Genomic DNA, 25,893 nt, shown 5'->3' on the forward strand with positions numbered 1-25,893 from the left:
TGGCAAAATCAATATCCAAGTTTATAAACACAGGGTCGCTACAGTTATTGTTATTTGTGGTCGTAAACATTATTTTCAGTTAATTCTATGGGGGGTCATGTGAAATTATTTTCGATCTGTCCCTAATTCACTCACATTGTACTCCATTGTGTAACCACGGATTGTTCTGGTGAGTTTCACTCAATTACACTGAACAAAAATATAAACGAAACATGTAAAGTGTTGGTCCCATGTTTCATGAGCTGAAATAAAAGATTCCAGAAATTTTCCATACGCACAAAAAGCTTATTTCTCTCAAATGTTGTGCACAAATTTGTTTACATCCCTGTTAGTGAGCATTTCTCCTCTGCCAAGATAATCCATCCACCTGACAGGTGTGGCATGTCAAGAAGCTGATTAAACAGCATGATCATTACACAGGTGCACCTTGTGCTGAGGACAATAAAATGCCACTCTAAAATGTGCAGTTTTGTCACACAACACAATGCCACAGATGTCTCAAGTTTTGAGGGAGCGTGTAATTGGCATGCTGACTGCAGGAATGTCCACCAGAACTGTTGCCAGAGAATGTAATGTTCATATGTCTACCATAAGCCGCCTCCAATGTCGTTTTAGAGAATTTAACAGTACGTCCAACCGGCCTCACAACCGCAGACCACGTGTAACCACATCCAGCTTCTTCACCTGCAGGATCGTCTGAGACCAGCCACCCAGACAGGTGATGAAACTGTGGGTTTGCACAACCAAATAATTTCTGCACAAACTGTCAGAAACCGTCTCAGGGAAGCTCATCTGTGTGCTCGTCGTCCTCACCAGGGTCTTGACCTGACTGCAGTTCAGTGTCGTAACTGACGTCAATGGGCACACAGGAGAAATGTGCTCTTCACAGATGAATCCCGGTTTCAACTGTACCGGGCAGATGGCAGACAGTGTGTATGGCGTCGTGTGGGCGAGCAGTTTGCTGATGTCAATGTTGTGAGCAGAGTGCCCCAAGGTGGGGTTGGGATATGGGCAGGTATAAGTTACGGACAACAAATAAAATTGCATTTAATCGATGGCAATTTGAATGCACCGAGATCCTGAGGCCCATTGTCGTGCCATTCATCTGCCGCCATCACCTCATGTTTCAGGATCTGTACACAATTCCTGGAAGCTGAAAATGTCCCAGTTCTTCCATGGCCTGCATACTCACAAGACATGTCACCCATTCAGCCTGTTTGGGATGCTCTGGATCGACGTGTACGACAGCGTGTTCCAGTTCCCGCCAATATCCAGCAACTTCGCACAGCCATTGAAGAGGAGTGGGACAACATTCCACAGGCCTCAATCAACAGCCTGATCAACTCTATGCAAAGGAGATGTGTCGCGTTGCATGAGACAAATAGTGGTCACGCCAGATATTGACTGGTTTTCTGATCCACGCCCCTACCTTTTTTTAAGGTATCTGTGACCAACAGATGCATATCTGTATTCCCAGTCATGTGAAATCCATAGATTAGGGCCTAATGAATTTATTTCAATTGACTGATTTCCTTATATGAACTGTAACTCAGTTTATATTTTTGTTCAGTGTATGTTGTCACTCTCTATTAATTAATTAATGGGAGGAATTTTCATATCACTTATCACAGCCAGAGATAAATCCAAAAAGGCTAGAAAATCCCCTCAAATCCCTTAAATCGTCTTAAAATACCACCACTTCATTTTCCAGTAATAGACTTTGAGCAGGCAGCGGGAGGTCACAGTGGAGTACCTCTGTGTTTTCCAAAAAAGCCCAAATATACTGAAGCTCTACACACACACACACACACACACACACACACACACACTCCCATAAAAACATTACCATTGCGTGACATTAAATTTGACTAATCTCCTCAGCAGATCTCAATCACATTAGCAGAAGGGTTACCACTCTACTCACTGTGATCTTTGCCCTGTCCAGGGCCAGTGCAGACACTGGGTTGGGGAGTGACAGGCATCAGTGCCTGCCGGATGGCCTTCTCCCAGCCCTGGGCCACCTCTAGCCCCACGCCGGTGGCGGCCAAGGCAGGGTTATGGAAGTGACCGCTGTTATTCTCCCCAACGTAGTAGACCATCGTGGCGGTGATGATCTCGAAGCAGTGAGGGTTGCTGCCCTGGGCCAGGCTTTGGAATTCCTGCGCCTGCTCCACCTGTAGGATCTCTGACAGCGGGATCTCCTGAGGATGGGGTCAGATGAGCAGCTCAAAGGTCATCAAAGGTCACAATGAATTGTCAGCTAATCAAATGACCCGTGAGGCTGAGGTTTCCAGGAACTAGTACACCTACGGAATAGGGTCCTAACTCCTAACTGTCCCACCTTTATCAGCTCCCCCTCTCTCCTTTTCTCTGCTATGGCCTCTCCTCTCTTCTCCTCACTCTCTGACAGCCTTTAAGGAATGAAGTGTGTTGGGCTTTTCAAGTCCAATTTAACATTCCGCCTTCCTTCCTCTGCTGTAGCCGAGCAGGACAACACACCCACAAGGAGAAAAAACATCTGAAAGAGAGGAGTGAAGCTTCTCTGCTGCTGGCTAGCCAATCGTCTCTCAGTCAGCCCAGTCTGCTGCGCCCGCACGGGCCCCTCCACGCCTCTGTCGCCAGTATCAGAAGAACTGCTTGTGGTTTGCCGAGTGCACCACATGACAGGGCGCTCCGCCGGGCCGGGGGGAAGCGAAGCGCTCCCCTGATTAAAAGGCAGGACGTGCCTCCCCAATCTTGGCACAAGGCATGCTGGCAGCCTGCCAGGCAGGGAGGGAGGCATGGCCAGAGACACCACAGGGAAGCCCCCTGGTCCTGGTACTGACTATCCGTCTGCCACAGGAGGAGCAAGCTTAGCCACAGGGCTCTCTCTACTCCACCTCTTTCTCTCTTCCCTTCTTTTTACATTTCTCTCAATCCCTTTCTCTCTCTCTATCTCTCTCTTTTCCCATCTCAATTACTACCTCTCGCTCTACTTCTCTCTCTCTCTCTCGCTCTCTCTCGCTCTCTCTCTCTCTCTCTCTCTACCTCTTGCTCTCTCTCTCTACCTCTCGCTCTACCTCTCTCTCTCTCTCTCTCTCTCACTCTCTCTCTCTCTACCTCTTGCTCTCTCTCTCTCTACCTCTGTCTCTCTCTCTCTCTCTCTACCTCTTGCTCTCTCTCTCTCTCTCTCTCTCTCTCTCTCACTCCCTCCCTCTCTACCTCTTGCTCTCTCTCTCTCTCTCTCTCTCTCTCTCTCTCTCTCTCTCTACCTCTCTCTCTCTCTCTCTCTCTACCTCTACCTCTTGCTCTCTCTCTCTCTCTCTCTCTCTCTCTCTCTCTCTCACTCCCTCCCTCTCTACCTCTTGCTCTCTCTCTCTCTCTCTCTCTCTCTCTCTCTCTCTCTCTCTCTCTCTCTCTCTCTCTCTCTCTCTCTCTCTCTCTCTCTCCCTCTCTACCTCTTGCTCTCTCTCTCTCTCTGTCTCCCTCCGAGATCTTCAAACGATTAGTGATATTCTGAGAGGCTTGTTTGGTCACATGCAAAAAGAACATAGAGGGAGGAGAGAACAGAGAGGAACAACTATAGCCTTGCCTGTCTGTCTGTGGGAGGAGGAGGACAACACCTTACTGTCTTCAAATAACACCACAAAACATTACTAAAATGTTCACTACATAAATAGAAAACAATTGCTGGTATGACAGGACTTTTCTTACTCCTTTCTAGCTTGTCTCAGAGCCTCACGCTACACTGTCAACTGTCTTTTTATTTGAGTAATGTCTTATTTTGTCTGTGTAACTGCTATAATTGGACAGGGAGGTATAATGAGAGATGCAGTACCTTGTAATACTTGGATCCCGTTTCGTTCTGCAGAAGGGTCAGACACTTGCTATCCAGCCTCCAGTAATGCCTCTTCCTCTGGAAACGGATAAAAGCAATCATCAAGAACTCTGAAACCAATTCCATCTCTATACAGACTATTGATGAAAGACTATATGTGCGTCCCAAATAGCACCCTCAAATAGCACCCTATTCCCTATGTAGTGCACTACTTTTGACCAGCACCTTTCGGCCTCTACTTAAAAGCAGTGCACTATAAAGGGAACAGGGTGCCATTTGGGATTCAGCCTATAACATGATCCAGGGTTATAACGAGGTTTCTCACCATGTTGTCTCTGCTGGTGTAGTGGACCATCCACCCCTCCCGAACCATGGTTGAGCTCTTCCGCTTGGTTTGTTTTATGGACTGAACCACCCGCATTAGGGGGATGAAACTGCTTGTCATGGGGCTACACAAAATGGCAAGAGCACGTATGAACGAATGTACGCCTAATGTCAATTGCCAAAGCACTGACATACATTTATAAAGCCCATGTGATTGTTTCAACAAACTCACAACCATTTTCATACACAAAACACGACAGAACACACATAAAAGGAACTCCACAATTGAACGCAACTGCACACATCATAGGTATTCAATGAATTGAATCCTATTCCTTCTATTCCAGTCCAGTGATAGCCTGTGGTGGCTGTGCTAGAAGAGATGGGTCTCTCATGGGACAGGGCACAATCTGTGGCCAAAGACACACTCCAGCGGCAGAAGAACGCATTATTTCCCACCTGGGACAAAGGGGACTAAGTAAGTACCTGATAGCCTTGACTGTCTCCTCGTCCTTGTCCCCATCCAGACAGGGCCCCTCTATGTAGAACTTATCGTCTGGGGTGGAAGGCTCCTCTGGGTCATCCATGCTCTGGCTGCCCTCACTGTTCACATAACTGTTGTCCACCTCCATGGTGGCCTCAGAGTCAGGGCCTGGGCTGGCTGGTTCTGGGACAGGAAACACAGGAAGAGGGGGGTGATATTGATTGATTGATTTGAAACAATTTAAAAAGTACAAAAAATACCCAAGGATGACACATTCAAGCGTTAAATGTACTTATTTCCAATGTGGTCCTCAGTGTGATAAAGACATGTACTGCTTACTAGCCTGGCCCTTCCTGTATGCGCTGTAGACACATACTGTACTTGTGATAGAAGAGTTGGCTACAGTACATACCGTATGAGACTAGGCTAGTTGCTTACTACATGGGGAGTCAATGCAGTCAATGCACTGGGGGCAGAAATGCTGTTAAGTAAATAGATGGGACAAGTTACAGAGGCAATTTTAGGTAGAGATTCTACTTGAGACAAACTTACCTCCATTAAAGGAAACCTCACCAAGGCAGTCTCTTGGTATCTTGGCTGCACATCTCTTATGGCAGTTAAATTTACAATCTGAAAACACAAAGATTCAACATTCAATGTCACGTCCAATCATTGGGAACTCAACCAGCTGTATGATGATGGCATATTGATGTACATTATCTTAATTTGTGGTGAATTATTCCGTTCAGAATGTATCAAAAAACTCTTCAAGCTACTGGAAATAGTATGGCACTTATTCCATCGACACAATATGCCAGTATTTGGAGCAGCTCACCTTTGCACTGCATGCCCTGACGGAACAGGCCCTTGAGCAGGCGTTTGCAGTACTGGCAGATGGTTGGTCTGGTGTAGGTGTGCACTGAGAAGGTGTGCGGCACCTTGACCCGTCCCAGCACCATCTTCTCCATCCAGATAGGTCTGCCGCTTAACAGGCTGTTATTCTTCCCTGCCCCCAGGAGAGGGCGCTGCTGAGGGAGCGAAAGCGAGAGAGAGCATGAGGACAATAGAGAGGAAGAGAGAGTGTAGGGGGAGATAGCACAATGGCGTAAAAGGAAGGAAAAGGATAACAGCGCAAGAAAAAGAAAGATAGAAACTGTAAAAAATAGGAAAATCATACCGGACATTACTGTACTGTAGCCTATGTTGTATCATCTAAACTGTCAAGTTCTGAATAACATCTCATAGCACGGATTTTATTGTACAGAATTTTAAGTCACGACTCCTTTAGAAAGGTACTGGACACACAACCGGGAGATAAGTAGCCGTGTGAAACTTAATTGTGAATGAGCTTCAGATATGGACATAAAGGACAATATTTCATTGGGCAACAGTGAACAGAGCTTATGAGAAGGATTTGTTTCATCAGCCTTGACTGGGAGGCAGCAGTGTCAATAACGCTGTCTGCTTTGTGCCTCTTATTAGACTGTGGCCAGGATTCCATCCAAGGCTCGTTATTGTGCAGGGCATTGTCGGCTATATAGTGACTTGCACTATAATACGCCTTGGATTGAATCCCGGACTGGTGGTAATATTAAACATGACTATCAACTTAACTGACCAGAACAAACGTGCACATTAGACTAATATTAGGGATTGAAATGGCTTTATGAAAGTGATTCATATGAAGGGCCTTGTTTCTTCAGTAAACCCTGGGTTTTGGTATGTATACACAGAGTTTTGACATAAACACTCTCTTCAGGCTCCCAACTATTAATTGGCCAGCCTGAATGGAAAAACGGTTGGTTTGTCTGAAGCTATTGCCCCTGACTGAGTTTAACTTGTGTGACTGTCTGTATAGAGAAAGTGTGTGTGTGTGTGTCAATGCATGCATGCTTGTGTGTGTGTCTTGAAGAGTCGGAAGCTGTACATAGTGCTACAACCAGCAGTAATGGAAAGTGGAGCAACAGCAGCAGCAGCACAGATATAGTGTCCCAAAAAGCACCCTATTCCCTATATAGTGCACTTATTTTGAACAAAGCCCTATGGCCCCTGGTCAAAAGTAGTGCACTATAAAGGGAATAGGGTGCCATTTACCTCTTCCTGGGGTGTAGGGACATGTTCAATGGGAGCTGGGCGGGGGACTGACAGCACGGCTCCAGGCAGGGACACGTTGGACAGCCGTCTCTTCCTCACCCCGCTGCAGTTGTTAGGGATCTTAAAGGCACAGCGCTTGTGGTAGTTCAGCCCACATCCTATGGAGGAGGTGGCACAGTACTTAGTAACCATACCTACATGTCTGTCTATCTTTCTGCCAGCCAGCCTGTCTTACTCTCACGCTCACACTCTCACTCTGACTCTCACTCTCTCTATCTCTCTCTTTCTCTTTCTCTCTCTGGACACAGAGTTAGGTCATGTACAGAGCAGTCCTGTATTGAGTATCCAGGTGAACGTTCAGTGTTGTTTTACTCTTCCATCAGGTTACATAAACTCTCTCATCTGACAATCATCTGCTCCACAAAGCATTATAAGAGTCCATCCACTCCTTGGCATCACTACAATGAGATCCACTCAAAGGCTCTTCTGATCAGGACTTCAAAGCTGTCCTCTCTGAAAAAACAGGAAGCCACATCCTGCTGTACAGTTCCCCAGGCTTTGATTCGGGCCTATGTGAGCCAGGGCCTTGATTTGAGGTGAAGCCCAGGTCAAGAGTGAAGTGACAGGGATCAAAGCAGCTGGGCTAGGGCGGCAATGGGGCAGGGTCCAGACTTACCTTCACATTTGAGGCCCTGTCGGACCAGGCCCCACAGCATCTCCCCACAATCATCACAGAAGGCCGGGGCCTTGTAGGAGTGCACATACAAGGCATGGGGACGGATCTGGAAGTCCTCAACAGTGGCCAGAGCTGAGACACACACACACACACATACACACTGGATTACCGTACTGCAGGAAAAACACATTAACAAAGAAGTGAGACATGCATTTATATGAATAACAGAGGAAGTACATTTAGATATGAGATGAGTCACGATCAAACCATTAGCACCATTATGGGGCAATGATTTAGCAGAAAGACAGTACAAATCACACCAATCCTACAAGACTTCCATCAAACCCACTTAAAAGCACTGCTCACGTCATACTTTTTCTGAGAAATGCTTAATTTGTCTTTCAAGTTTTTCTACTGTCATTCTGATTCAGAGTGCTTTTAATGCCTTTCAGATGGATGTCAAGGACAAAACAGGCCGTGGTGACGAACAGTTAAAAGCAGAGGGTGTCCATTGTCACACCCTGGCTATGGGACTCTAGTTGTTGAGCCAGGGTGTGTTTGTTCTATGTGGTGTGTTTCTATGTTGGGGGTTCTGGTTTGTTGTTTTCTATGTTTGCCTTAGTGACTCCCAATCAGAGGCAACGAGTGTCAGCTGTTCGTTGGTTGTCTCTGATTGGGAGCCATATTTAAACTGTCTGTTTTTCATTCGGGTTTGTGGGATTTTGTTCCGTTAAGGTTTGTGTTGTGTATAACTTCAGGACGTCACGCATCGTTGTTTATTGTTTTTGTTTCATGTCTGTTTATGTTAGACCGTGAACTGTCACGTATCGGTTGTTGTTTTGATCGTGTCTCTATTAAAGAGTATGTTTGCCTGCAACGCTGCGCCTTGGTCCTCATCTTTGGTAGACGATCGTGACATCCATCCTATTGCCTCTGACCACAGAACATCTCTTGTCATTATCTGTTGCTTTCCTAACGATTCTAGCTCCATATTGAATCCCCACCGTTCGTTGGCACCTAGCAAGTCATCTACTACGGCCAACGTTTTGACTTGAACAATGTACCTGGTTGTCTTTGTGTTTGACATTACTGTAAATGCTAGGTCAGACACATGAATGTCATTGTGTCCCCCAACTTGATTAATGTGACATAGGCTGTATCCCCTATTAACTATACACTGAACCACTTTTGACCATAGTTGACTATAGGGTGCCATTTGGGACTTGGACATAGTTAATTGGGGGCATTAATGTAGTTACATTAAGCACTTCTGAGTGATGTGCCTGTTCTTTCCCTGATGGCCATTTCTCTGAGGGCAAAAATGTGCTTGAAGTCTTGCCACCTTTGCTCTTTGCTCGGTCCGACCATTCATTTCATGTCCACTTTCCAAGAAAATGAAATTACTTCTCATAAGCCCCTCTCTCTCTTTTTATCAATAGGCGAACACGAAGGCCACCTTCGAACCAAGTGGTTGTAATGAAAAACAGCGCCATAGCAAACACATTCCCAGTGGGTACACAACAATCCAGACAGCGTTCCGAAAGGGGAATTATTACTTTAGAGGAGAGCATTCTGCACCCAGAGAGAAACACACAGCTCTGCTATTGAACAAGGTTTTGTAGATGTTATACAGGCACCTAACATATATGAATGAGACTAAACATGACCTTAATCTAACAATGACTAGGTGGGGACAGGTGTGTAAAGGGCATGAGCAGCGTTCACCAGCTCACAAACGACGTCCTCATCAATCACGGAGAAACAGCAAGTGCAGAAATAACAAGCGCATGACTTTGAGCTGGGAGCCAAGAGAAATCTGCCACGGCCTCCCTCTGAGAGAGAACCTGCTCAGACCTAGCAGAGCAGAGCTGTGTGGAGTTTGGGACCAGAGCCCAACAAGCCACGAAACAAAAGGAGAGGTGTCAAAGGAAGTTGAGAGTGATCTGAACCGAGCTGAACTGAGCTGCCAGAGAGGAACTCAGCAGGCCTGTCTGGCTGTGCAAAACCAGAGAGCTGAAAACATGTTTTGTCTTCTATTCAGGGCACAGAGTAGCAGGCGATGTCTATGAAGCGACTGAAAGAGCAGTAAGACTCAAGCAGCTTAGCATCAATGTCATCAACACTACTGCACTTTGACTGACTGTGGGGCCCTGCTGCACCAAAAACAGGCAGAGGATGAGGAAGTGGTATGGGGTTGAGTCTTGTGTGGTTGGCTGCGAATTCACACGTTTCGTCTCATGTGTTGAAATTCAACATGAATACTACTCTGGGGTGTGCCGCTGTTCAGGTGATGGTTGAGTTTCACACTTAGGACTGTCAACAACAGACCACAAGACACTGTCAGAGGAAATGACTATGTCCACCAAAAATGTTGCGGGTGCATCTTAGGTCGGGGCTGAGAATACATTGGGGGATACATGATGTGACATAGGGCATACATAGTAGCAACACAGGAGAGATCTAGGGATACACAAGGAGAGAAAATGGATGTGAATGGGTTACAGGGTAAACAAAGCGATCCCTGTACCACATAAAGTACCATCCTAAATATCAACTTCATCTCTTGATATTAACTCCATCTCTTGATAAAACAGACTGAGGTTTGTCACTTCCGTTTTGAGCGCGTCACTTGTCTCCGTGCTACACTGTTTGTTGCTGCTTGGCTACCTGCCAAACATGACTGTTTTTTAAATCTTCATTTAACACATTTTATCAACGTCTTAGTTATTTTTATATTTTTTACGCGCTCAACTTTTTTCATTCAACTTTTTCACCCCGGACGCTTTATCTGGACATGGTTCTACAGGACCTCCACCAGCCGAAGCTCAGTAGTAACATTAACACTATGCCATCTAATTGCAGTCGCTGTACTCATAATATACAGGAGAACTATCGCCTTATGGTGAGGATAGCCGTGCTGCAAGCACAGCTTCAGACGCAATCGTTAGGCAAGGGCAATGTAAGTGTAGGAAAGGATGAAACAGCGTCTGTGCCACCAGTAAGTACAGATAGTAGTATAAATCCCCTCGCACAGTCCCCGCAGCCGGACAATTTTCTCAAGGCTTCTGGAAAGAAATGCTGTCGGCATGCTCAACCGGTGTCGCTCATTCAGCCGACAGAAACTTTCAACTGGTTCTCCCCATTAAACAACGAATCGGAGTCAGAGGCCGAGCCTTCTCAGGTCTCTCCTCCACCCATTACGGGGTCTGAGCCACCGAAGCCTCCCACCATTAGCTCGGACAAATTGAAAACCCTAGTCATTGGCGACTCCATTACCCGCAATATTAGAATTAAAAAGAATCATCCAGCGATCATACACTGTTTACCAGGGGGCAGGGCTACCGACGTAAAGCCTAATCTGAAGATGGTGCTGGCTAAGGCAAAAACTGGCGAGTGTAGAGAGTATATGGATATTGTTATCCACGTCGGCACCAACGATGTTAGGATGAAACAGTCAGAGGTCACCAAGAGAAACATAGCTTCAGCGTGTAAATTAGCTAGAAAGATGTTTCGGCATCGAGTGATGAGCTCTACAGCAGTCTCACAACTCAATCGCTGGTTGAAAACTGTTTTCTGCCCCTCCCAAAATATAGAATTTGTAGATAATTGTCCCTCTTTCTGGGACTCACCCACAAACAGGACCAAGCCTAGCTGGAGGGGTGCTCTCATCTTACCTATCAACATAGACAGGGCTCTAACTCCTCTAGCTCCACAATGAGATAGGGTGCAGGCCAGGCAGCAGGCTGTTAGCCAGCCTGCCAGCTTAGTGGAGTCTGCCACTAGCACAGTCAGTGTAGTCAGCTCAGCTATCTCCATTGAGACCGTGTCTGTGCCTCGATCTAGGTTGAGCAAAACTAAACATGTTGGTGTTTGCCTTAGCAATCTCACTGGAATAAAGACCTCCTCCATTCCTGTCATTATTGAAAGAGATTGTGATATCTCACATCTCAAAATAGGGCTATTTAATGTTAGATCCCTCACTTCCAAGGCAGTTATGGTCAATGAACTAATCACTGATCATAATATTGATGTGATTGGCCTGACTGAAACATGGCTTAAGCCTTTACTGTGTTAAATGAGGCCTCTCCTCCTGGTTACACTAGTGACCATATCCCCCGCGCATCCCGCAAAGGTGGAGGTGTTGCTAACATTTACAATAGCAAATGTCAATTATAACCCCCAAATGACTGTGTTGTCGTCTTTTGAGCTTCTAGTCATGAAATCTATACAGCCTACTCAATCACTTTTTATAGCTACTGTTTACAGGCCTCCTGGGCCGTATACAGAGTTCCTCACTGAGTTCCCTGCTGCTCGATCATCCTGTTTTTCCAACCTAATTGAGGAGAATAAGAACAATCCAAAATGTATATTTGATACTGTCGCAAAGGTAACTAAAAAGCAGCATTCCCCAAGAGAGGATGCCTTTCACTTCAGCAGTGATGAATTCATGAACTTCTTCGACGAAAAGATCATGATCATTAGAAAGCAAATTACGGACTCCTCTTTGAATCTGCGTATTTCTCCAAAGCTCAGCTGTCCTGAGTCTGCACAGAACTGCCAGGACCCAGGATCAATGGAGACACTGAAGTTTTTTTATCCTATATCTCTTGACACATTCATGAAAATAGTCATGGCCTCTAAACCTTCAAGCTGCATACTGGACCCTATTCCAACTAAACTACTGAAAGAGCTACTTCCTGTGCTTGGCCCTCCTATGTTGAACATAATAAATGGCTCCCTATCCACTGGATGTGTACCAAACTCACTAAAAGTGGTAGTAATAAAGCCTCTCTTGAAAAAGCCAAACCTTGACCCAGAAAATGTAAATAACTATCAGCCTATATCGAATCTCCCATTCCTCTCAAAAATGTTTAGAAAAAGCTGTTGTGCAGCAACTCACTGCCTTCCTGAAGACAAAAAATGCACACGAAACGCTTCAGTCTGGTTTTAGACCCCATCATAGCACTGAGACCGCACTTGTGAAGGTGGTAAATGACCTTTTAATGGCGTCAGACCAAGGCTCTGCATCTGTCCACGTGCTCCTAGACCTTAGTGCTGCTTTTGACACCATCGATCACGACATTCTTTTGGAAAGATTGGAAACCTTAATTGGTCTACACGGACAAGCTCTTGCCTGGTTTAGATCTTATCTGTCGGAAAGATATCAGTTCGTCTCTATGGATGGTTTGTCCTCTGACAAATCAATTGTACGTTTCGGTGTTCCTCAAGGTTCCGTTTTAGGACCACTGTTGTTTTCACTATATATTTTACCTCTTGGTGATGTCATTCGGAAACACAATGTTAACTTTCATTGCTATGCGGACGACACACAGCTCTACATTTCGATGAAACATGGTGAAGCCCCAAAATTGCCTACCCTGGAAGCATGTGTTTCAGACATAAGGAAGTGGATGGCGGCACATTTTTTACTTTTAAACTCGGACATTTACATTTACATTTTAGTCATTTAGCAGACGCTCTTATGCAGAGCAACTTACAGTTAGTGAGTGCATACATTTTTCATACTGGCCCCCCGGACAAAACAGAGATGTTAGTTCTAGGTCCCAAGAAACAAAAAGATATTCTGTTGGATCTGACAATTAATATTGATGGTTGTACAGTCGTCTCAAAAAAAACTGTGAAGGACCTCGGCGTTACTCTAGACCCTGATCTCTCTTTTGACGAACATATCAATAATATTTCAAGGACAGCTTTTTTCCACCAAAAATCTGAAACATTTTGTCCGAAAATGATGCAGAAAAGCTAATCCATGCTTTTGTCACTTCTAGATTAGACTACTGCAATGCTCTACTCTCCGGCTACCCGGATTTGGTCCTGCCGTACATACCTACACGTATGCTACGGTCACAAGACGCAGGCCTCCTTATTGTCCCTAGAATTTCTAAGCAAACAGCTGGAGCTCCTATAGAGCTCAATTTTTATGGAATGGTCTGCCTATCCATGTGAGAGACGCAGACTTCTTTACTGAAGACTCATCTCTTCAGTAGGTCCTATGATTGAGTGTAGACTGGCCCAGGGGTGCGAAGGTGAACGGAAAGGCACTGGAGCGACAAACCGCCCTTGCTGTCTCTGCCTGGCCGGTTCCTGTCTCTCCATTGGGATTCTCTGCCTCTGACCCTATTACGGGGGCTGAGTCACTGGCTTAATGGTGCTTTCCATGCCGTCCCTAGGAGGGGTGCATCACTTGAGTGGGTTGAGTCACTGACGTGATACTCAGCCTTGTCTCAGGGTAGTAGGTTGGTGGTCAGTTGATATCCCTCTGGTAGTGTGGGGTCTGTGCTTTGGCAAAGTGGGTGGGGTTATATCCTGCCTGGTTGGCCCTGTCTGGGGGTATCGTCGGACGGGCCACAGTGTCTCCTGACCCCCCCTGTCTCAGCCTCCAGTATCTATGCTGCAATAGTCTATGTGCCGGGGGGCTAGGGTCAGTCTGTTATATCTGGTGTTATTCTCCTGTCTTATCCGGTGTCCTGTGTGAATTTAAGTATGCTCCCTCTAATTCTCTCTCTCTCCCTCTCTCCATCCCATCCCAGAGGACCTGAGCCCTAGGACCATGCCTCGGGACTACCTGGCCTGATGACTCCTTGCTGTCCCCAGTCCACCTGGTCGTGCTGCTGCTCCAGTTTCCACTCTTCTGCCTGCGGCTATGGAACCCTTACCTGTTCACCGGACGTGCTACCTTGTCCCAGACCTGCTGTTTTCAACTCTCTCTCTCTACCGCACCTGCTATTTTAACCTCTAAATGCCTGGCTATGAAAAGCCAAGTGACATTTACTCCTAATGTACTGAACTGTTGCAACCTCTACAACCACTGTGATTATTATTTGACCCTGCTGGTCATCTATGAGCGTTTGAACATCTTGGAGAAAAATCTGGCCTTAATGACCATGTACTGTTATAATCTCCACCCGGCACAGCCAGAAGGGGACTGGCCACCCCTCAGAGCCTGGTTCCTCTCTAGGTTTCTTCTTAGGTTTCTGCCTTTCTAGGGAGTTTTTCCTAGCCACCGTGCTTCTACATCTGCATTGCTTGCTGTTTGGGGTTTTAGGCTGGGTTTCTGTATAGCCCTTTGTGACATCTGCTGATGTAAACAGGGCTTTATAAATAAGATTTGATTGATTGATTGATATCAACTTCATCTCTTGATATCAACTTCATCGCTTGTGACAAGGAGGATCTAAAACTCTTTCCCAGGTCTCACCGGAGAGGACCACCTCGATCAGGTCTCCCTCATGGATGTCCTCCACTGACGTCAGCCTCTGCAAGATGTTCTCCGAGGTCAGGTCATGACGGAACAGAAGGATCTTGTCGTACATGCCAAAGAATCCACACTCCGGGAACTGGGAGGAGGAGAAGAAGAAGAACAAGAGGTATTACAGGTATGTTTAGTTTACAGGATGTGTTACTGTGAAGTATATATCAGGGTTTGGAACCAAAATAATTCATTTTGTTTCGAGCGGAACCCCTATCTATTTTGTTCAATTCCAGTGTTCCGACGAGCATAATAAAGTTCTGAAACGGTTCAAACCCCAAAAAGGTAACGGTTTATATAGTTCCTTTTCATACCCTGTGAAATCAACATCGTTTTTACATTTAGCTCATTCATTTACTCCACCAATTAGCGTGGATAGAGCAGCTTGCTATGGAACGGGTAAGCTAGTTGTTTACATGTTTGATGGACAGATAAGTGCAGGCGTGAGATGCAACTGAAATTTCACGAGTGGGGAGAGAGCGAGAGAGCGGGGTGGACATGGAGGGGGCTTGGCTTGAAGCGCTGAGCATCATGACATGAAGTGAATTGGAATGGGTTTAGGCTATTACTATTACAACTGTACTACATAATTATATACTAGACATTAGGAATATTTTTGGACCAAAAAGGAACGTTATTAACCGGATCTCAAGATTTGAAAAGAATGGTTCCATTCTGGAACACTAGAGATCACTTTCGTTCCCAGTTCTGTTTACGATACTCCAATTTAGTTGTTCTTTTTCAGTTTTCGGTTCTGTTCCCTGAACTGGTTCCAACCCCTGGTATGTATGTATGACTCAGGCCTGAGATTCTCCATTGAAAGTACTTTTTAGTCCAGGATTAGGTTAAGGCATATAGAGACATTCCAATTTGACAGAACTTTTTTTTTCTCAGAATGGATTATGGATGGGGCCCTTGTAGGCCTACACTACCAGCAAGAAACGAGTGAAGTGCAGTTTGCATGGAGTGTGTGCAGCAGCCAGCCAGGCAGCACAGAGAGTGACAGCAGGAAATTGAACCCACAGGCTCTGGAGCTGCAGCGATTAATCTCCTCTAGTCATGAATTATGCCCGAGATCCTGTCACTGACACCCTGCTGCCATTAGCCGTCCGTCCTGCTCTGTCCACCCTATGCTCCAGCCCAAACAATATGACACCCAACTGACAAGCCCATAACACATCCCGGACCCAAACAATCTGCCAGCAGCCACTGACCTGATGTGCCAGCTAGTACACCACCGTCCAAACAGCTTGTCACTGATACTATCATACACCACACCACAAGCCATCCAACCCAGTTCAATCCAACAGCATACAGAGGACATCAGAAGCAACATGCCACCACTTGACATACTGAACTACTACAAGGCACTGTGACCCCGAATTATACATCACCATAAAATATGCATATGCAGTCCTCAGTCAAGCAGTTGCCCATGAAGACAAAACCACATAGGCCTGTTTATGGCTACTTTGTGCCTTTAAGGGTCAATTTCTGGTTGACCTCTGCTAATAGTAAAATCTATCCAAAAAAAAACGTATTAAAGGCAACAACAACAAAATATATAAAAAGGCACTGTAATTTATATTTCCAGAAAAAACTTTATTGACACATCAGCAAAATACAGCCATCCTCCCAGAGGACAGGACAATGTATCTGTAGGAGTTCAAATCAGACAGTTAATCTGACTCTACCATCCGTAATAGAGATACTGTACATGCAAATCAGACCAATCCGAGCAAGACAAACAAGGAAGTGAGATGTCCTTTGTCTATCCTATCAGAATTAAGTATTGAGGTCTCCTATTGGATGGAGCCTGCAGGGAATAATGTAAATGTGACATGCAACAGGAAGGGTGACTGTTTATGGTTGATCCCTCAACGTGATATGCCCCCATGTATTTTATGTCAGACATAGGGCCAAACCTCATGTTAGGCTTAAGGATAAAGTAAATCTAATCATGATTCAATACTATACAATTGAAAGATTATTATCTTGGGCCAATAAGGCAACCGAAATCTCAGGATCTATCTAATCAGCCCCATGAGACGATTGCTGGTCATAAGGTGCATCATGACATGACATAGTTTTATGTTGGAGCCATTGAACAAAAAAAACTGCCAACTTCGTACTTGCGTAGTATGGATCAATCTGTCTGCAATCCACACACTGTACCTGCCACAACCATCAACAACGGTTAGATTCTTCGACTCACATTGTCACATCCTGATCTGTTTCACCTGTCTTGTGCTTGTCTCCACCCCCCACCAGGTGTCTCCTATTTTCCCCCATTATCCCCTGTGTATTTATACCAGCGTTTTCTGTTTGTCTGTTGCCAGTTCGTCTTGTTTTGTCAGGTCTTACCAACGTGTTTCCCGTTTCTCCTGTTCGCAAGTTTTTGTTTTCTAGTCATCGACTCACATTGTCACATCCTGATCTGTTTCACCTGTCTTGTGCTTGTCTCCACCCCCCACCAGGTGTCTCCTATTTTCCCCCATTATCCCCTGTGTATTTATACCAGCGTTTTCTGTTTGTCTGTTGCCAGTTCGTCTTGTTTTGTCAGGTCTTACCAACGTGTTTCCCGTTTCTCCTGTTCGCAAGTTTTTGTTTTCTAGTCTTCCCGGTTCTGACCTTTCTGCCTGTCCTGACCCTGAGCCTGCCTGCCGTTCTGTCCCTGATTGACTCTGCCTTGGATTACAAACCTCTGCCTGCCCTTGACCTGCCGTTTGCCTGCCCCTTTGTTATAATAAATATTCTGAGAATCGAACTATCCGAACTATCTGCTCCGTAGCTTTATCATTTTCGTCAGTGGCCCACACTTTGATTGGTGAACACATCTTACAGAGTGTGACTAAGCAGCAATAAATCAGCAGCGATGTGAACTCGTGAAAACAGCTGATCCCTTGGTGCTAAACCACCATTAACCGAGATTAATTCTTGCATACACACAATCCCCTCATCCACACTCTCATCAGTCTTCAAAACCTTTACTGCAGTGGGCTAAATCAGGGTTGCACAGAGTGTTTCTTGGTAGTCTTAAACAAATCTAATTTGAAACAAAAGTATACACCTCACACACATGGTTATTGGCAAAAAAAAAAGAAGACACCTGTTCCATGTCAGATATAGAGTTGAAATGTATTCAATTTTGAATTTGCATCCCAATATTACACTTTATATACATCACAGAAGACTGAACTATTACAAAACCGTTTGACATAGAAACACAGGATTTTGGGAATTGTTTTAAATAATGTTTATTAATGATAAAATAATGAAAGATATTAATAACATTCCACCCATGAGGCCACTAGAGGGCGATTTGATCATTTGACTGCAGGAAAGCGCTACAGAGGGTTTCCTAACCACCGACTACTCAGTCCGCCATGCCAGTAAGACGTTTTAACAGGATTGAACCATTGAGGAGAGACAAGAGGTCTGGGTCATGTTTTAACCCTCATCCTCATCCTCCAGCTCGTCCCCAAGCTGACCCCCTCTCTGCTCGGCTCGCTACCCAGGAACCGCAGTCAGAGCAGACCAGACTGAGCAGCAGCGGTGGCCTCGTCCCTGTGCAGGATGCCTGTGTTATACAAATCCGTCAAACAGCTGGGCTCCACCGCCCAGTCCCGTCATACTACCTCTAATCTCTACAGCACTCATTTGCCATTATCTGAGCCCATTGACTAAGTAAGTCTCTATCGAGGGCAAATGATCACGACTCCAAGGGTGGATGTAGTGCAGGTTCACATCAGAACATCCAGAGCAGAGAAGGCATTACCTCATGTATCGTTTATGGTCACGTTTGGATTTTCTCTGTTCCAGTACTCCAAAAGAGTGCCCTCTCTCAAAGGCACTGGCTCATGTAGCGTCTTTGGTCAGGTTGGGTTACTTTGTGGTTGCAAAAGAGTATGCACCGGCTTGTCGAGTATCAGTAATCTGTAAACATCTATACTACACTGCAAAGCCTGCACGTGGGCTAAATCAGGGTCGCACAGAGTGTTTCTTGGTAGTCTTACACAAATCTACTTTGAAACAAAAGTATACACCTCACACACATGGTTATGGGCTTAAAAAAAAGAAGACACCTGTTCCATGTCAGATATAGAGTTGAAATGTATTCAATTCTGAGTTTGCACCCCAATATTACACTTTATATACATCACAGAAGACTGAAATATAACAAAACCGTTTGACATAGAAACACCGGATTTCAGGCGTTAAAAAAAATATTATATTGATGAATTATGAAATTATGAAAAATATTAATAACATTCCACCCATGAGGCCACTAGAGGTTGATTTGGTCATTTGACTGCAGGAAAGGAATACGTATGATGGGTGTGTGAGGGGGATGTGTATTTTCTGCTATGTGTGCATATCGTGCAGAAGATACTGCAAATGCAGAACCAGCAGAAGTTGCAACAGAACCCAGGGAAATGTGTGTGCTGCTGCGGTGTACATAATAGGACACCACAGAACATTGGCCTTCATTTTCTGTTAGTTTACAATTCCCAACGATTCTACATGTTGAAAGAATAACCACCGTTCGACACCTTTACGGTGCACCGCTGACGTCCAAAGTCCCGTCGTCAAGCAGTGGGCCTCATTCATTTGGATGGCCAAGCCTAAACAAATCATTACGAGAGACACTCTCCTCTGATAAAAATATGACATTGCTTTTTTTTGTTATTTTGAAGGGGGAAAAATATTGTTTTTGTCTCTCAGTGCCAGAACATCTTCAATCACCATTACAGCAATTTACTTCTAAAGCTGAATTTAACTTGAAAATGAACCTAAATGTATCAGCGTCATGAAACTAGGTGGCTAGCTTGACTATGTCCAATCCAACCCTGTAAGTGTGCTACTGCTAAACAAATACTTTATCTATTGTGATGTCACGAGAGGCTGTGTCCTGGAGGGACGTTACATCCCCCTGAGGTGGCTGCAAACCCAGACAGCTATGGCTCCATCTGCTGGTATGGTCGGGAACTCCACCCCTCTATGGCCAATCTTCCCACGCAGCTGAAACAAATGAGGAGCTGATGAGCTGAAGGTTTGGGAAGGGAAGAGACACACTGAGAGTGTGTGTGGGGGGTGAAGAGACACAATCTCCAACCTGGGCTCTCTGGAGGACAAGAGTGCTGCACGTCCACTTCCATGAGGAATATAAGGATTTGGAGATACTTACCTTTGGGAAACACTCACCTTTGGATATATGCACCTGTGGAAATACGTGAGAGACATTTGGAAGGACTTTTTGCTGGGTTGGCCACTAGCTGCAACGTGGACTACAGTAAGGCTGGGGAAAAGTTATCTGAGCGAGTGAGAATTATGACTTTGGATGTGGAAGAGACATCCCTGAACTGTTAACCCTTAAAGAGCCACAAGAGAACAGAATTGTGTTATATTTTCGTTAATTTCCCAAGACCTATAATAAAATCCTTGTTTTGTTTGAACCTTGTCTCCTTGCACTACTTGAGCAATCCCGCTGAAAGCTGTGTAGCCTCTCGTGACGTCACACTATTTACGTTGACTACAAAGGTAGACAGGCAGTATTCATTGCTATTTTATCAAAGCACATGATGGTAGTGAATACAGTAGTAAACACTAAGATACAGTGCATTCGAAAAATATTCAGACCCCTTGACTTTTTCCACATTTTATTACGTTACAGCCTTATTCTAAAATGGATGAAAAATATATATATCCTCATCAATCTACACACAATACCCCATGATGACAAAGAAATGTGTGCAAATGTATTAAAAATAAAAAACTGAAATATTACATTTACATAAGTATTCAGACGCTTTACTCAGTACTTTGTACAGCCTCGAGTCTTCTTGGGTATGACGCTACAAGTTTGGCCCACCTGTATTTGGGGAGTTTCTCCCATTCTTCTCTGCAGATCCTCTCAAGCTCTGTCAGGTTGGATGGGGAGCGTCGCTGCACAGCTATTTGATAGGGTTCAAGTCCGGGCTCTGGCTGGGCCACTCAAGAACATTCAGAGACTTGTCCCGAAGCCCCTCCTGCGTTGTCTTGGCTGTGTGCTTAGGGTCGTTGTCCTGTTGGAAGGTGAACCTTCGCCCCAGTCTGAGGTCCTGAGCTCTCTGGAGCAGGTTTTCATCAAGGATCTCTCTGTACTTTGCTCCGTTCATCTTTCCCTCAATCCTGACTAGTCTCCCAGTCCCTGCCGCTGAAAAACATCCCCACAGCATGATGTTGCCACCACCATGCTTCACCGTAGGGATGGTGCCAGGTTTCCTCCAGATGTGACGCTTGGCATTCAGGTCAAAGAGTTCAATCTTGGTTTCATCAGACCAGATAATCTTGTTTATCATGGTCTGAGAGTCCTTTAGATGCCTTTTGTTTTTTTTACATTGGATAAGGTTATATGAGGCAGATCAAATCCAATCTATGTACTCGTAGAAAACACACACGGCCACATTCAAACAATCCCCCGACCCAGACAAACACAGAGGCTTAGGCTATGTACTGCACTTCTTTAGACCAGGGCCCATAGGTATAGTGCGCTACATAGGGAATATGTCGCCATTTGGGATGCAGACAGAGGCATTTATCTCCATAGGTTTTCCCTGTGAGCATGAACAGAGTTAGCATTAGGCTAGTACCATCTGTCTGCATAATAATGCCAACCATTAAGCCTCCCTGCAGACGCACATACTGTTCAGATGTACACAACTGCTCTTGTCTATCATTACGAGAACATCTTGTGTCTTTAGCTACCTTCATTTAACATGGCACCAACATGACCTCTAGCCCCTGAGTGTGTGTGTGTGTGTGTGTGTGTGTGCGTGTGCACGCATACACGCTCATTCTTGTGTGTACACACACACACACACACGTGTGTATACAGTATGTGTGTCCTTCACACAAAGCTTTCAGGCATGTGGAGCATTTCATAAAACTCCATAGCGCAAGCCCATGCTGTTAACATCAGGAGTGGGTCCCAATACCATTACAGCTGGAGTTTAAAGTAACTGTTCAGTGTTTCCAGATTTCTATGAAATATGACCTATAATGAATTAAAACATGAGTGAAATACTTTTCCTTCCATTAAGTATGTTCAAAAATAAGCTTTTCGTTGTTGGAATGGTGTGGGTGTACCCCAGCCACAGAATGGTGTGGGCGTATACCGGTCATTGAAAATATTTATGCGAGTAGACCTCTGATTGGCCATCTCATCCTCAAGGATGACATCTTCCTTTAAAATAGCTAACATATTTGAAACCGTCTGTTTGAGATACGTTTGAGGTGGGGGGGTTTTAAGTGTTTTTTCTCCAATTCATGCTTTGGCCACAAATACGGCTATAGGATGAGTCAACAACATTATTTGGATGTGAGTTAACAAAATCTGAACATTTAAATGTGAGATTTTCACTGGATAGTTACTTTAACAGCCAGCTGTGCATTCCCATCTGTATGACCATCAGTTACCCTCATATTGTATACTATACATACAGGCTACTTTTATTCATCCAGGGTTGTCTCACTCACTCAGATGTCATCTATTTTGCAAGAGAGCCCTGATCCTGGAGGGTCGCATAAAGAACTCTCAGATTATCTCAGTCAAGCAACTCTGGCTAAATCATGTAGTGATGTCAATTGAAGATTTGTGCAAGAAAGTTAGTTATGCACACATATTTCAAGATCATATGGTTTCAGATCTTGACTAATAAGACAGGTATAAAGCATGCTAATTCATTTCAGAATTTCCATTGTCTACTTTAGGTAGAGCAAACTACATTTTTGCCATACATAACCTATAACATTATTGTTACCAAGTTACAAACCGCATGTTCCTGTGCAGAGGAAGTGCTGTAGATTCTAGGAGGTACATAGCTCTGAGTCTTCACAGCCCAACAACTGAGAGATAAAAGTGTTGTTTTGATTCTCTCAAAGGCTCTTTGTGGAACAGAGGCAGGGTGTTTGTGCATTCCATTCTTCTGTTCTGAAATGGTGCCATGAACAAGAAATGAAAGAAAATTGTCTTCCATTTTGTCTTAGTAATATTTCTGATCTGTGATGGTCTCATAAATTAGAAACAGTCAACACACACATAAACTCACACACACCATCCCAATCATACAAATAATACCTATCTGAGAACACCACCACCACCCAGCCCTCAGAGACACATTGTTCTCCAGGCAAACTCGGAGAGTTTACCTAATCATTTAGAGACAGTTGGACGTGTAGAGAATATGTAAACACACTGACTGCAGAGTCTGACTGTGGCTATGTCCCAAATGGCATCCTATTCCCTTTATAGTGCACTACTTTTGAACCAGGGCCCATTAGGCTCTGTGTATGTGGGAGTCTGAGAGGTAGCATTGAGAAAATGCTCGACAAGAATGCCATGATTTAACTCGCTGTTGGTCATTTCACACTGCATGGTGGATTGACTGTGTATAAAGAGGGTCCATATAAGACCAATGATTTGACTGTGTTTTAGCTCTAATCCATGACCTGTTTATGACTCTCGCCAGCATTCTTTTCACATTACAGAGCTCTTCCTGTGCCCTTCTTGCCCCTTTAAGGGAGGGGATTGTGTGTGTATGCGTGTGTGTGTGTATATGTGCATGAGTTTGTGTGTGGGCTGATATGTGTGAAGGCAGAACATTTCGTATCCCTATGTAATTTATTTACAATGGCTTAAATTCGTGTTTGAAAGAAGAAAGCATCCTTAACCAGAGCGTTTGAAGGCTCAATAGAAACCAAAAGTCAGCCATCTTCCATGTTCGTCTTCTTTATCCATCTCAGATTCTGAGACGTAAAGATGCATTCATACAGTTCTTAGCAACTACTACTTAATAGCAGTTCCCTTCTGTCACTCTTCATTCTTAGCCATCAGTTGTCATGTTTGTGACTCAGGAAGTCACTGCTATGTCAGAGCAAGACAGGCAGGCAGTTTAACCCACTGAGCCATACACACACCATACACAGGGCCATCCACAGTTCAGACCAGGGGAGGAGACGGGGCACACACTGCCCGGTCACATCCACAGAAACCCACCCTACACCCACTCCTCCAACGGATATTAGTTCTCATCCCCCCTTTCCACAGAGCAGAGGAGGAAGAGAAACAATCTATTCATCACCAGGGAGTGCTTTGGAACATAACTACATGGCTCCGTCCCAAATGGCACTGTATTCCCGATATAGTGCACTACTTTTATCCAGGGCCCATAGAATGATGGTCAAAAGTAGTGCACTATGTAGGGAACACAGTGCCATTTGGGAACAGCCCAGGAGAGTGATGGCGCTATGTAAATACTTACGTTGCTATAAAAACACAAGAAGAAAAATCACAGACAGTGATCAAGTGTCTTTGAAATGATCTAAAAATGCAAATCGGTTAGCTCCTAAAACATCAAACTGAACAATGCACTTTAATTTGATTGTACGTTTAGTATGGACAATCCCTTACGCTTCCTTGCTACCTGGTTATCAGGATAGATTAGTAAACAGTGCTATCACACACACACACCACAAGCAAAGACAAGCAGTATCCCAGGAAATGACTCCAGCAGGTCAGTATGCGAGGAAAATAAATGTCAACATGCATACTGACATAATGTCAAATGTCAACACATCACAAACTTGTTCACTGCAAATAATCAGGGAGGAGGACTGTAAGCAATAAGGCACAAGAGGCAGTGCTGAATACAGTCACAGGTAAATGGCGTTGTTCTGCCTGACGTGATAGAGGAGGTCCAGTCAACCCATTTATCTGTGACTGCATTCATGATACAGCACTGACTCCATTTATCTGTGACTGCATTCATGATACAGCACTGCCTCGTGTGCCTTATTGCTTTCATAAAACTGTTACCAACATATAAAAATAAGAAAGAATTACATATTATCATTAAAAAGTAATTTTGATAAGTAAACTAATACAATTTCATTGTTCCACCTGAAGATATAGTCCTGACAAAAATCTGGTTGTTTGTTAGTCATGTTGCTACAGACGCGACCCAGTCATTGGGTGCGTTCGTAAATTCACTCTGGCTATCTACTCCGATTTCAGAGCACTCTCGTCCGAGTGTGCCAGAGCGCAGAATAACTGATGAATTGATGAACGTTCAACACCGGTTGAATATGGCCGGTGTCAGTAAACGTCGGCAAAGAAGCGTAATTAAATTGTTGCCAGCAGCACTGTTACAGTCACCAACGCTCTGGTAACATGAAAACTGCCTGACCAGCTCTGCTAAGGCGAGTAAAATGGTCAGACTGATGTGTTCTCTCATTTGTGTTTGGAAGTAGCTAGCAAGCTAGCCAAAAGTAGCCAGTTAGATTGGGTGCTTGACTGCCGTTGTGAGATCAGAACGCTCGGATGAACCCAACTCCTTGGTCAGAGCGTCCAGTGTGCGCTCTGAACAATCCGAGAGCGAAACGCTCTGAATTTATGAACGGACAATCTGACAACGCTCTGAATTTACAAACGCCCAGAGTGCACTCTGAGCGCACTCTGGCACTCCAGATTGAATTTACGAACACACCCATTATTTATTTTTGCATAGTTGCTATGCAAAAGGACTGGTCGTCCGTTCTAAACAAAATGGTTGCTATGCAGGCTGGATAACGTTCGTGTCACTTGCTAGTTAGTTAGCCAACTTCAGCTAACTCAAACATTGAACCTCGAATGACAGTACACTAGCTGCATTTTCGTTTGTTTGATCTTTTTTTCTATTTGCATTTACTTGGATATGTCCATGATAATGATGTTGATGCGTGATTTTGCCTAGCTCCGAAAAAGTTGTCTGGTCTAGGCTGAGTCTGGGCACTATTCAATCTCTGTGTATGGTACAGAGTTTCAAAATTCGAAGGTGAAACATTGTTTCTGAGGTAGGACAGGCAGACAGCGAGGATTATACTACCCCCCGCTCTACCAAACTAAATGCTAGGCTGGTGCGAGTTTAGATAAACACAAGAGATGATTCGGACAGCAACATGAACAAGATTATTCTTATGGAGGCCAAGTGATAATTTTCAGATGGAACTGTTTAGCAGGCATAGTGTGCCAGTGACGGCCAACACACCACGGCTTGGAACGCTGCTTGTCCAATCAGCAACCAGGATCCAAACAACCAGTTTTATAATATTGTTTCCGTAATATCAGTAACATCCCTGCCACTAACAGTTGCTGTGGATGCAGTTAAACAACAACTTTCAATACCTACGGTGTCCATATTTGGACAACC

General features: G+C 44.6%; 1 protein-coding gene across 2 annotated transcripts in view; it reads right to left on the bottom strand.

The window, feature by feature from the left end:
- The window catches only part of LOC121549063 (serine/threonine-protein kinase D3), a 58,223-nt gene that overhangs the window by 9,961 nt on the left and 22,369 nt on the right, over window positions 1–25,893 (bottom strand). The window contains exons 3-11 of one of the 2 annotated variants that reach the window (XM_041860879.2): window positions 14,615–14,753; window positions 7,396–7,527; window positions 6,720–6,877; window positions 5,461–5,650; window positions 5,178–5,255; window positions 4,628–4,808; window positions 4,143–4,266; window positions 3,818–3,895; window positions 1,925–2,201 (exon numbers count right to left, since the gene is read on the bottom strand). In XM_041860879.2, the coding sequence (XP_041716813.1) occupies window positions 1,925–2,201; window positions 3,818–3,895; window positions 4,143–4,266; window positions 4,628–4,808; window positions 5,178–5,255; window positions 5,461–5,650; window positions 6,720–6,877; window positions 7,396–7,527; window positions 14,615–14,753 (1,357 nt within the window). Of the gene's footprint in view, window positions 1–1,924; window positions 2,202–3,817; window positions 3,896–4,142; window positions 4,267–4,627; window positions 4,809–5,177; window positions 5,256–5,460; window positions 5,654–6,719; window positions 6,878–7,395; window positions 7,528–14,614; window positions 14,754–25,893 lie in introns of both variants that reach the window. The other variant, XM_041860878.2, reaches the window with a different exon arrangement.

This window comes from Coregonus clupeaformis, chromosome 33 (genome assembly GCF_020615455.1).
Source record: "Coregonus clupeaformis isolate EN_2021a chromosome 33, ASM2061545v1, whole genome shotgun sequence".
NCBI lineage: Eukaryota > Metazoa > Chordata > Actinopteri > Salmoniformes > Salmonidae > Coregonus > Coregonus clupeaformis.